Source organism: Sorghum bicolor, chromosome 3 (genome assembly GCF_000003195.3).
Source record: "Sorghum bicolor cultivar BTx623 chromosome 3, Sorghum_bicolor_NCBIv3, whole genome shotgun sequence".
NCBI classification, from domain to species: Eukaryota; Viridiplantae; Streptophyta; class Magnoliopsida; order Poales; family Poaceae; genus Sorghum; species Sorghum bicolor.
Genome location: NC_012872.2, coordinates 73309129 through 73321356, shown reverse-complemented (window position 1 = coordinate 73321356; position 12228 = coordinate 73309129). Strand labels below are relative to the sequence as shown.

Sequence of the window (12228 nt, the reverse complement as noted above, 5' to 3'; positions counted from 1 at the left end):
ATGCATGTAAAATCTTGTAGATTTGTTGCTGCGATCCGCTGCCATTCGTGAATCGTGATCGGGATCCCCTTCTTGCATGCCATATTGAATTGAATCCACTAGTGTAGTGCGTGCCGACTGCCGTGCCGTGCGCGCTACTCCCCCGCCGCCGCCGCCGCCGCCGCCTGATGATCCATATATGCTGCTGCAGAAACACGGGAGAAGAAGAGATCGATCGGAGACTGCTACTGCCGACTGGTGCCATTGCGATGACTGTGAGGAGTTCGCGTTCACGCATGGAATTTATACATGCGCATGCAGGATCCGTGCCGGCAAGGACGACTGAACTTGTTGCCGTTCGTGAAAAAAAGGACTGAACTTGTTGTTCATCGGTTGCTGTTGACAGGCGGCATGCATGGGAAGTATGAAACAAGATTGTTTCAAAAAATAAGTACGTATGGAACAAGCAGGCTGCTTTTGGAGAACGAAATGGAACACGGTTTTTCCTGCCTTTAAGGCACGTGCTCTTACTCTCTTATCCATTGAATTCGCATTGAAAAGTGTACAAACATATAGCTTAAAACAAAACTGCATTAAGAGATATATGTTTGTACATTTTTCAATGTGAAGAATCTAATGTATGTGAGAGCGAGAGCTAGCATTTACCCTTAAAAACATAAAAAACTTTACCCCGAAATGTCATTGGTCAAACTAGCCTGCTACCTAGGCCAAAAACAGGTGGATTCCGTTTTAACATGGCACGCCGTGAGTGATACGCGAGTTTGATCCTTATACGAGTATCTTCTTCTTCTTTTACCGGTCTTGTTTAGGCAGCTGAATGAGGCTATTTTAGTAACGGTTGTCAACAACCGAAAACTATCATTATCCATTTCCTACGCTGCTTAACTAGGCCAAAGCTAGCTAGCTTCACATGCTGCCTAACTCTACCATTGATCTGGTTTGCAGAAGAGAATGGGAAATAAAGACAATCTGAGTCAGTTATTTTTCCTAGGAACTGGGAAGAGTCCAAGAGATACACGTCGCCTCCACAATGAAGGTCTCGTTGTCGTTCTTATTCTCCATTTGGGAAGGGGGCATAAGCCTCGATTAATATGATGGTTACTGTTTTTTTCCTGATAAACACGTGACGCACATGTGGTGGTAACTAGTAGTTCGAATATACAATAAAAAATAAAATAGAACATCACATTGTGACAGCAGGGGTGTGTTAAAAAAAACAGAATTTTTTTAAAAAGAATGGCCAAATATATACATACAAACAATTTCGTTTATCATATATGATCTGACACAAAAACTAGTATAATTGACATTTGAATTAGGACACTAAACAAAACAAGCACCAATAAGTAAATCATCACACTCAATACAATCTGCTAATACGCTATGCATCCATCATGACCTTGAATTCCTCAAAGCTGAGCACCCCGTCGCCGTTGAGGTCGAACCTGCAGATCATGGCCCTGCACTCATCAATGTCCTGGTGCGAGCCGAGCCTGGAGAGCATCTGCTTCAGGCTCAGCGGCGTGATGCACCCTTGGCCTTCCATGGCGTACATCCCGAACGCCTCCCTGAGCTCCCGGCGCCGCTCGCCTCCCTCCTCCTCCTCCTCCTCCTCCTCCGCCGCCGTTCCCGCCAGCGCCAGCGCCAGGAGCTCCTCCTGGCTCAGCAGCCCGTCGCCGTCGGCGTCTGCAGACGCCACCAGGCGGTCCGCCTCCTCCGACGACACGTCCTCGCCCAGCGCCGCCTTCATGAAGAGGCGCAGCTCGGTCGCCGATAGCTTGCCGTCGCCGTCCCGGTCTAGCGCTGAGAACACGCGGCTGAACTCGGATGATGCGTACACCGCCATTGATCTTCTTCAACCTTGGCAAGGTTCAGCGATTGGTTTTAGTTTCCTTTTCAGGCAAGCAACGCGTCTGACTATCGGGAACTTTGCCTTTGCTGATCTGGTCTGTCTGCAACTGCAATGCCGCGATCAGGCACTCGGTTCTTGCAGATATATATAGATGTATGAGCTGCAATCATGCATGCGTGCCAATGGCGAGTTCGTGTTGATACATTCAAGGCATAAACGAGTGCCTGATGGAGAGGAACGGGTCACTACCTGACAGTGCCAAGAAATTTTCTTGGCGTAGCACCAGCACGGCAGCACCATGGGTTGGGTCTTTCTTTGCAATAGTCAATTGCTGAGAGCAGAATAGCTGCAGCCGATTCCAACAGATAGGGACCTCGTCAGCTGCTCCGGGCCGGTGAGAGTCTGACGTCTCTAGAATGTTGCATATAATAATAGCTTGTTCCGCAGTTTCACTTGTAAAAACAAATGATTTGTTCAGCAGCTAAGCTAGCCGGCCGGCCGGCCGGCCGGCCGGCGTTGATAAATTCCTGATCTTGCTTTGAGTTTGTGCTGCTTCGTTCGCTCTGTTTGGTCTTCTTCTCGTTTTATGGTTTAATTTCACACAGAATGTTCTGTGATCCTAACGAACTGACCAACTTATTCATGGAATGATTAGGTGGAATGCTTCAATATATCATCAGGAACTTATGCTGTTATATTAAGTACAGTTGGTCATGTTATCAGAAATTCAGAACGCCTGGCCAAAGCTGCACTATGCAATGCCATTTTTTTTTACAGGCAAGCAGACAACCAGGTGAGCTGTAAGCAGTATGATAGTTCGCCTATCTGTAACGTAGTTCTGCGCGCAATTACTGTACTGTAGTACGCTAGGGAGGAGGACGAGAAGAGGAGCTGGCCGGAGAACGTCACAGCCGGATTTAAAATTGGGACGCCAGCCAGTCTGATACGGCCGGCCGGCGTGCAAGAACTCCAGCCACTGTCAGTAAGCTGTTTGACCAAACAAATACCAGTAGGGTCCAATGATTGGAAACCAATCCGTTCAACGCAGCACATAATTGAAAACCGCCGTGTCACTTTTCCAGTCAAAAAATGCTTACTTCCTTTTAATTATTCCCTAAGAAAGGTACACGATGCTACTAAGTAACTGATTACTACTGAACATGGATAATCCTTCCAAGCAGTCCCAGCTACTAGTAGCTGACTATAAATCCTGACGCAGATGATCTCTCGGTCAGTCACCACTCACCAGGCGCGATTGAGCTACCGATCCAGCTGGTCAAGAGCCCAACCAAATAGAAACAATGCTGGCGTCGTTCGGCCGCGACGGCGAGGTCTCGGCGGCGTCCGAGCTGCGGGGGCTCTGCCTCTGCATGCGGGACGCGTCGGACGAGGACGTGGGCGCGCTCGTGACATCAGCAGTGAAAATTGGCGGCGACGGCGGGCCGCTCGACGAGAAGGATGAGCTGGCGGGGGAGCAGGCGGAGGCCGCCGGAGAGGAGGAGGACAACGACGAGCGCAGGTGGCTGCGGGAGACGTTCGGGATGTACGAGATGGAGGGCGCCGGGTGCATCACGCCGCTGAGCCTAAAGCTGGTCCTGGCCAGGCTCGGCGTGCGCCGGGACATCGCCGAGTGCCAGGCCATCATCTGCCGCTTCGACATGGACGGCGACGGCGTGCTCAGCTTCGACGAGTTCAGGACTATGATGATAGCATAGCTCATGACTCGTGATGATGGGCCAGCGTTACTAGAAGCCCGATGGGCCGATGGGGCCAGAATGGGCTACTGGTCCAGAAGCTGTCTAGGAGACCGTGATCTAAACATGTCATTTATTTATTGTTTTTGTTTGTCAACGCGAACGTGGTTTTTGCTTATCACCAAGTTGCGATATGAATTCAGCATGGGCAAAAGCTCAAACATCATCATCCGAAGGCACCCTATCGTAAGCAGTGACAAAATTATACTAAAAAAACAAGTTGCGCGAGCGTGAATTACGTAGCATGTGCAATGCAAAAAAGCATGCAATCAGGAGTGGATGACAAACCGGGGGTAACAAGGATTTACTAACATCTACGTCACCATACATGTGGGCTTGACGTCAGCTGCCCCGCGGAATCTAGAACCTTTTTCACGGAACTTACATTTTAAAATTCACACACGCGCTGAGTTTTAGTTGAACGAACGTCCGTCCATGACGAAAGAGCTTGGTTCAATTTACTTCAAAAAAAAAAAGAGCTTGGTTACTACGGACTGGCTTCTGATCAATCTTTCAAACGCTGGCGCGCGTGCCTACGAATTCCCTCGTTTACCATTCGAATCAAAGTCACACAAAAATAGAATGTTACACGTACTAATAAAAGATCTTATTGGAGACCATTAGAGGACTATTTGGAACATTAACCTGCGCTTGGTATTTGCGTGGCACAAGTAGCTTTTTCTCTTGAGATTAACAAATCAATAGTAAATAGTACTCCGTGAGATAACAAACAGCACTTGAATTAACAGCCCAACAATTGTTGTTTGTGGTAAGAATAAGATATTCTTCATTCCAGTTCCCGTTTGTTTTATCTTATTCTCTTTTTCAATGACATCCTTATTTGTTCCTACACTCTATTTTGTGTTTTATGTTTTATCCATAAAAAAACTTAAAGCTTGTTAGAAAAAGCCATGCATTTTTTTTCCTTTTTGCAAAAAGCGTTCGGGAACTAAACTGTGCCAAAAAAAAAAGAGGGTCCGTACAAAAAAACAGAAGGAACTATTTTTTTTTTGCAAAATTATTTGCAGACAAGTTTCACCAAAAGATGTTATAATAGCACCAAAAAAAAACTTATGTGTATAACTTGTTCTAAGAGCAACTCCAACAGCTTGGCTATTTTTGTTGTAGTGGCTATTTTAGCATTTGTATAATAAAAAGTAAGCTCCAACAAATGTGCTATCTGATTTTGTAAAATAGTAAGTTGACTATTTTTTAATTTTTGGTGGCCATATATAGCCAACCACAGACACTTGATACCTGATTTTGTAAAATAACAAGACTATTGTGGATCTCTTCTTTTTTAACAAGTTTTCTATTTTACAAAATAGCTAAACAATAAAATCTGGCTACTAATTTTAGCCAAGCTGTTAGAGTTGCTTAAATCACAGCGCTTTTGAATAATAGAAACATCTAAAAAAATTCAAAATATTCTATAATTTAGAATGAAAGAAGTAGTTTTCCGTGAATAAGTTTATATTAATACTAAAACAAATCTTATGGAAACGTAAATAAATAAATTATAACGAAAAATAAAAAGTGCGCGGCCTGGCTCTCCCGTGAGTCTGGGAGGACGGGCGGCGGCTTGGCCAGGACGCGGAGCGCCGTAGTCCTCCTACCTGTGCGACGAATCGATGAGAGAAAGCCACCGGCGCGGACCGACTCGACTGCCAATAACGTACGTCAACGTCGGAACATCCGGCGATTCTTCTGCGTGAGCTCCTCCAGTCCAGCCACCCGCTCCGCTGCGCGCACGCTGAAACGTCGTCGTATACGCCACGGAATTTCTACCCACGGTTTCACTCCAATTTCTGGCCCCTCTTTTTTGTGGGCCCCAGTCCACTCTCTGGTCCGTCCGGGTACACGTACTCGGTACTCGTATCTATTTCTATTCGGGTCCATCGCCGCCTCGCCCCGCCCCGCCCCGCCCGCCCTTCCTCGGTCCACGACGCCACACGGCATCGTCTTCGTCTCTCTTCTGGCGCTCTCCCGCCATGCCGTGAAGCTTCCAAATGCCGCGTCCCCTCATTAATGGAGTGTGCTATATATATACTACGCAACACCATGGTTCGCAGCATGCACCTAGCTCTAGCACAGCAATTAAAGCTAGCACAGCCAGCACCACCGACTCGATCGACCACTTGACCATCGCATAATATATCTCAGCAAAGACACACCGATCGTCGAGGATGGTTGTCGCCGCGCCGCCGTCGTCTTGCAGCATCAGCATCAGCATCGGCAGCCGCAGCGAGCTGGGGTCGTTGTTCGCGGCGTTCGACGCGGACGCGGACGGGCGGATCTCGGCGTCCGAGCTACGCGAGTGCATGCGGGCGACGCTGGGGGCCGAGGCGGCGGTGTCGGCGGAGGAAGCCGAGGCGCTGGTGGCGGAGGCGGACGCGGACGGCGACGGGCTGCTGGACGCCGCCGAGTTCGCGGGGCTCGTGGCGCGCCTGCAGCAGGACGCCGGCGAGGAGGACCGGCACCGGGGCCTGCGCCAGGCGTTCGGCATGTACTCCGAGACCGAGAATAATGTGGAGGCCGGGTGTATCACACCCGCTAGCCTCCGGCGGATGCTCGCTAGGCTCGGCGAGCACCAGGACGTCGACGAGTGCCGCGCCATGATCTGCAGGTTTGACCTCGATGGTGACGGCGTGCTCAGCTTCGACGAGTTCAAGATCATGATGAACGCCGCGTGATGGTGCTTGATGATGATCGCAGGGTGTTCATAACATATGGGGTTGCTTCATCGATCATTCATTCATTATTTATTTGGTTAATTCGTTGTTTGCGTATGAAATTCTGTAAGTTATTAGTGTTGCAGCTAGCTAGGATTGTTGTTAGCTATGTGATGTGCATACTTGTTATTCGTTCGTATATATGTTCAGCGTGCACTGCCGTTCCTTGTCGTACTATTTGTACCGGTTAGCAGTGTTTTTTCTCTCATAATAAATCGGCAGCAACGGTACTTTTATTCATGGCTTTTCAGACAGTACTGGTACACCTTCCCTTGTGAAGCTGAATTGCCCATTGTTTATTTGATTTGTCACTATCTAAAACAAGTATTGAATTTGTAGCGTTCTTGAAAGTTCAAACTTCAAAGTCTGTACAGTACATGGAGTCTAGAACAATGCGTAGGTAAGTCTGTCGTCGTGTCGTGTGCACCTGACATTTTCACGTCGTCTCTAACCTGGTGCTGCCCGCGGTCAACAATCCGCCGAAACCAGAAGGAAAGCGAGCTACGAAGGAAGGTGATCAGCATCAGCTTCAGCCATCGCGCCAACGGATCGGAGCATCATTAATGACGCGGCCCAAACGGAAACAGAGCATCTCCAACAATTTGTCAAATATCACTTGGCAAATCTCTACTTTTGCCAAGTCTCAAACCCAAATGCCTAGTGAAAAAATAGGCTTTCTCCAACAAGTTGGCATTTGGACTTGGCAAATTTAAAATAAATGGCCCACATGTCTTAATTTTTTTGCAGGACCGGTCTCTGGTGTGAGGGAGATGAAGGGTTCACCTAACCCTTCGACGTACAGGGCCGCGACTCCCCTGCGCCGCTTCGCATGCCGCCGCCCCTTCTTTCTGCCGTTGCCCCTTCTTCCTCCATCGATCCAGGCCATCTTTCCTTCCATCGAACTCCATCTTCTCCAAGCAGCCAGCATGCCAAGGAAGAGATCCCGTGCAGCCAAATCAATGCCTGCAGCGTAGCGGAGATGCAACAAGCGTGAGGGTAAGAACAAGGGAGATCTCACCATGGCTGCAACCGGCGGGTGGGGCGCTCGAGGCGGAGTTGAGATGCTCTTGCGGCGGCGGCACGAGCGGGTGGAAGAGGAAGCGGCAGCGGTAGGAGTACGATGGGGAAGAACATACCTGTACGACGGCGGCGCTCCTTCTCCCCGCGACGGCTCCTTGCGACACGGCGCTCCTTCTCCCCGCGACGGCTCCTCTCGGCGGCGGCGCAAACAAAGTGAAGGAAAAGGAAGGGCGAGCGGCTTTCCTTTCGCGCCCGCGGGAAAAGGAAGTCTGGGCGGCTTTCGCGCGCGCGGGAGAAGGGGAGAAGGACGAAAAACAGCGATGCCAAGCGATCAGCAGCGCGCAAATATGCGCCATGAGAGGCTACTTTTGCCAAGCTTGGCAATTTGCCAAGTGCTTTTGCCAAATTGTTGGAGGAGGTTTTTTGTGGTTTTGCCAAAAAACTAAATTTGCCAAGTGGTTTTGCCAAATTGTTGGAGATGCTCTAACAGTCCAGTTCCCGCCTGTGATGACGCAGCCCAACTCCCCGGAGTTCCCGCGTGGTCGGCGGTGGGCCGCCGGGCCCGTGTGTGTGTGGTGCAAGAGCTAATCTTTTCGGCAACGCGGCGGTCGCGCGGCGGCGGTGTCAAGGCCTTGTTTAGTTCACCCTGAAAACCAAAAAGTTTTCAAGATTCTCCGTCACATCGAATCTTGTGGCAAATGCATGAAACATTAAATATAGACGAAAACAAAAACTAATTACACAGTTTATCTGTAAATCACGAGACGAATCTTTTGATACTAGTTAGTCCATAATTGGATAATATTTGTCACAAACAAACGAAAGTGCTACAGTACCGAAAACTTTTTACTTTTCGGAACTAAACAAGGCCCAAGTGTCACGGATGACCGAATCATCGGTACCAGCAGTTGGTGACTGGACTGAGAGTAAAACGGATGACCGAATCATCGGTACCAGCAGTTGGTGACTGGACTGAGAGTAGGTGTGTGTGGTGCTTGCTAGTGGTCTCGGTTGAAACGGTTCTGGTCAAGATATGTTTTATTTTAGGCCGTGCTGATTTTGGTAAAATGAACTGGTTTCACTGAATGTTCTGGTTTAGATTAGTTTCCTATAGCAAACTCGATTGTAGGGAGTGAGCTAGAGTACCTTTTCCACCTTTATTTAAGTATGAAACCATCGAGTAGGTCTGCTTCACACGGTAATTATTGCTAGAAGGCGATTCCTGCAGCTGTAAGGTGGTGATTATGCTAGACAAAGCAAAAGCAGACCCCGTAGTAGTTTCCAATGTTTGAAAAATCTGTCTATGCGCATTTGTTGTTATTTCCCCTCATTTTTACTATACTTATTTTTTTCCTTCGCTCTCATGGATAGACTATGCTAGCATAGCGAAGAGCCTGCAACATATTACGAAGTGACGGATCATGCACGGTTTTCTTTGTTGCTCCGCGGTGGGCTGATGTAGGAGGCCCCAAGAATGGCCCACCACCTTTGGGCTTTGGGCCTTTTTTTCATCGTGTTCTATGGAAACACGGTTCGCCAAGCAAGTGGACGAACATATTCCCCAAGAAAGAATACACATCTCAGTTTTTGGTAATACTGAAATAGTTTAAAGTAAAAGTTTGATTAAATACATAATATTAAAAAAATACAATTATTGGATCTATGGAATCTGTTTGTGGTACAGTACAGATATTGGTATTACTTTTTATAAATTAAGTTAAATCTGAAATTGATTGATTTTTAAAGAAACGATTTGTGTGCGTTTTTTTAAACGAACGACGAACCATGTGTATACGTAGATGGAGCGGAGCACGCAAGGTTTAGCTACTGGTCTCACTACTAGATATCATGAGGTTGACGTGCCACCAGACTAGCTAAATAGAATCGTATCGCATAGCATAGCAGCAGCGCCCTACCTTTATATGCAAATAATAGACATGCCGATAACGATCGATCGGCACACTACCAAAAAAGAAAAAAAAAAAAAGAGGAAAAGTTCAGTCAGGTGCTGTTGCTTTGGCTTTGGGAGTTCATCATTGCTATAGGCTAGGTTAGCTGGTCAAATAAGCTGGGACTAGCATTAGCGATGATATGATTTTTTTTTTAAGTAGAGCTACAGCAATAGGATTAGTGGGACGCAGCCACGCAGGTGCGTTGCCAATATATATTTTTTCATTGTGGAGAGACAAACTGGGGCCTCTACGTTTGGATCATTGGACTAAAAATTACTAGATCATCCAAACACATATCCTAAAAGACTAAGGTCTTGTTTAGTTGTGAAAAGTTTTTGGATTTTAGCACTGTAGCACTTTCGTTTGTTTGTGTCAAAAATTGTCCAATTATGGACTAATTAGGATCAAAAAATTCGTCTCGTGATTTACAGGCAAACTGTTCAATTAGTTTTTATTTTAATCTATATTTAGTGCTTCATGCATGTGCCGCAAGATTCGATGTGACGAGGAATCTTGAAAACTTTTTGATTTTTAGGGTGAACTAAACAAGGCCTAATTAATTTTTAGTCTAACTAATTGTGTTAGTCCCACTCAGTAGCTAGTACATGTATTCAAACAGTGATTTAAAAGTTAGACTAACAACTATTACAAGTGACAAGAGATCTACACGTGCAATTAGCTAAGCCCTGCTGTCATGTGCGTAGGTATAAGCACTAAGCAGGGTAGCACACAGAGTGAGAAGCCGGGCACACGGGCAAAATGTGTGTACGTGCAACGCGCGGTGGTGGTATCATTCAAAGCATTGCGGTGGCGGTGGTGCTTTCACAACGATCGGAATCCCATGCATCATGGGATATATGCATGGTTATGTTATTTACTTATATTTTAGTTAACAGTTCCCCTTTAGGGCAAATTTAAAAGCAAGGGGAGAGGCACACCTAGGGATAAAAAAAAAACTCCATGAAGAACTTTGATGGTTCCCTATGATCGAATTTCTCATACTGAAAAAAAGTCAGGGATCTCAAGAGAATTTAAGTTCTCAAATTAGCCTTTAGTATTATCTTTAGTACAGAAAAAAGATAAATTTTACTGTGCTTGTAAATAATAAGAGTCGTTCGTTTCCGAAGATCTAATGGTTAAAAATTATAAAGAACCAATCAACAGGAACTCAAGTTGTGGGCTGGAACCTAAAATCAGTGGGTCCGGAACTATAGTTTCTAATTAAATTGGAAGGGTATACTTGTACATGAATTGAATCTCTTTTACTTGGGCGGAGAGGCGGCGGCACCTGCCCCATTCGGTCGTTCCCGTAAACACATTGGTGGCAGCAGCTCTGCCAATCACGTTGCTGTCTTCAAATCACTGAGAACACAGTCCGCAAGGAGAACCCATCGAGACGGCAGCGGCGAGCTCCACATCGGTCAACGACGATGAAGCGCGAGCAATCTCGTCGCCTGCGCCAGGGGGAGAAGAGTTTGGCCACACGGCATGGACACGCGAGCTGCTCGGCCGCCGCGCGCCAGCGAGCTGCACCACCGCAGGCGGTGCGTAGACGAGCTGAGCTCTCCTGCCCTCTGGCCACCTCCATCGTATGCGCACCGGCAAGCTCAGCCCCGCGGGCGGGCGACGCCAAGCCATCCATGCGGATGACAGCAGGCCGTTCAAGCGGACCATGGTGATCCTAGTGAGGTAAAGTGCCGGCGATGCGGGAGGCAGTACGGGAGATCTCTCAATTTTGTGGAAAAAAAGTATCAATTAGAGTTAATGACATAGACTAAAAAAATACTAAAATGCCTTTAATTATAATTAATTAATTAATTTGGTGACAAAATGTTTATTTAGGGAGGAACCGGTGGTTCCTCCAAGCACAGTAACAAAGCTCCAGAAAAAAAAAAAGGTATTTTAGTTGGTTCCCCTATCTAGGATCATTTTCTTTTTGTTAATTAATTATTACAGCACAAGCACTTGACGCGTGCATTACTGTACAGTAAACTGCTCCCAAGCCGAGCCTCAGGGACTTGCAACGTTATCGTCTGATTAATCTACTGGTTCCATAATACGTATTTGCCACATATAATATAATATGATACTCCTGTTACAGAATCCTTGGAAGAAGTGTGGGGACGGAGCCAACGGCCTGCCATACCGATACTGCAAAATGGAAATGGCGTACGCTACCCAGCTGATCGCTCTTGGAAAGATGGAAAGCTACAAACTTGGGCCATCATCATCCATGCATGCATCACTGCCTCTGCATGCCGCCGCGCCCGTGCTATTGAGAATTTTGAGACGGCCGCGGCACGCTTCTTCGCATCTCATAGATCTGATTTTGTCTGTGCGCGGTGGAGCTGAGGGATACATATATATGATGAGATTAATTGATGAGGCGCATCTATCTATCGCATCGCCATGCCGTTGCCGTTTAATTTGTGCTGATATGATAGCTCCTCCACGCTCATGAATGATTATTACATGGAGGAATAATCAAATAAAGCATCAGAAAAGGATCGGATATATGCGATACATGATGATCGTGACAAAAGGCCCAGCATTAATTTAACTAATCCAGTCATCATACTGTACTCATCAGCAGGCAGCTGCTGCTCCACGTACACGGCCGGAATGGAAGCTAATAATGCACCTCGATCTTTTTCTTCTTCTGCTGCTGTCGTGCTCGTGCTTAAATGGACAACGGTTTTTCTTTTTAGTCGGTAGTATTTTTTTTTTATAATAAATCAGCGAATTGTATTTTTTACTATAACTTTTCTAACCGGCAAACAGACTCTATATACAAGATCATCTTACGTTAAACCCATTCCGGTTCTGAACATATATACAGAGTACTGTACATAGGAGTACGTATGTATACATACCTGCCTTGGACACACGCACAAATATCACTACGAGACCTGCCAGTG

General features: G+C 46.8%; 3 protein-coding genes across 3 annotated transcripts; 2 read left to right on the top strand and 1 right to left on the bottom strand.

Annotated features, from left to right (window-relative positions):
* On the bottom strand, positions 1271-1951 carry LOC8062342 (putative calcium-binding protein CML19). Its single transcript, XM_002456907.2, has one exon. The coding sequence runs from the start codon at positions 1844-1846 to the stop codon at positions 1382-1384; it is 465 nt and encodes a 154-aa protein (XP_002456952.1). The 5' UTR covers positions 1847-1951; the 3' UTR covers positions 1271-1381.
* LOC8062341 (putative calcium-binding protein CML23) lies at positions 3154-3567 on the top strand. The gene has a single exon (XM_002459073.1). The coding sequence runs from the start codon at positions 3154-3156 to the stop codon at positions 3565-3567; it is 414 nt and encodes a 137-aa protein (XP_002459118.1).
* Positions 5540-6578, top strand: LOC8062340 (probable calcium-binding protein CML31). Its single transcript, XM_002459072.2, has one exon. The coding sequence runs from the start codon at positions 5793-5795 to the stop codon at positions 6297-6299; it is 507 nt and encodes a 168-aa protein (XP_002459117.1). The 5' UTR covers positions 5540-5792; the 3' UTR covers positions 6300-6578.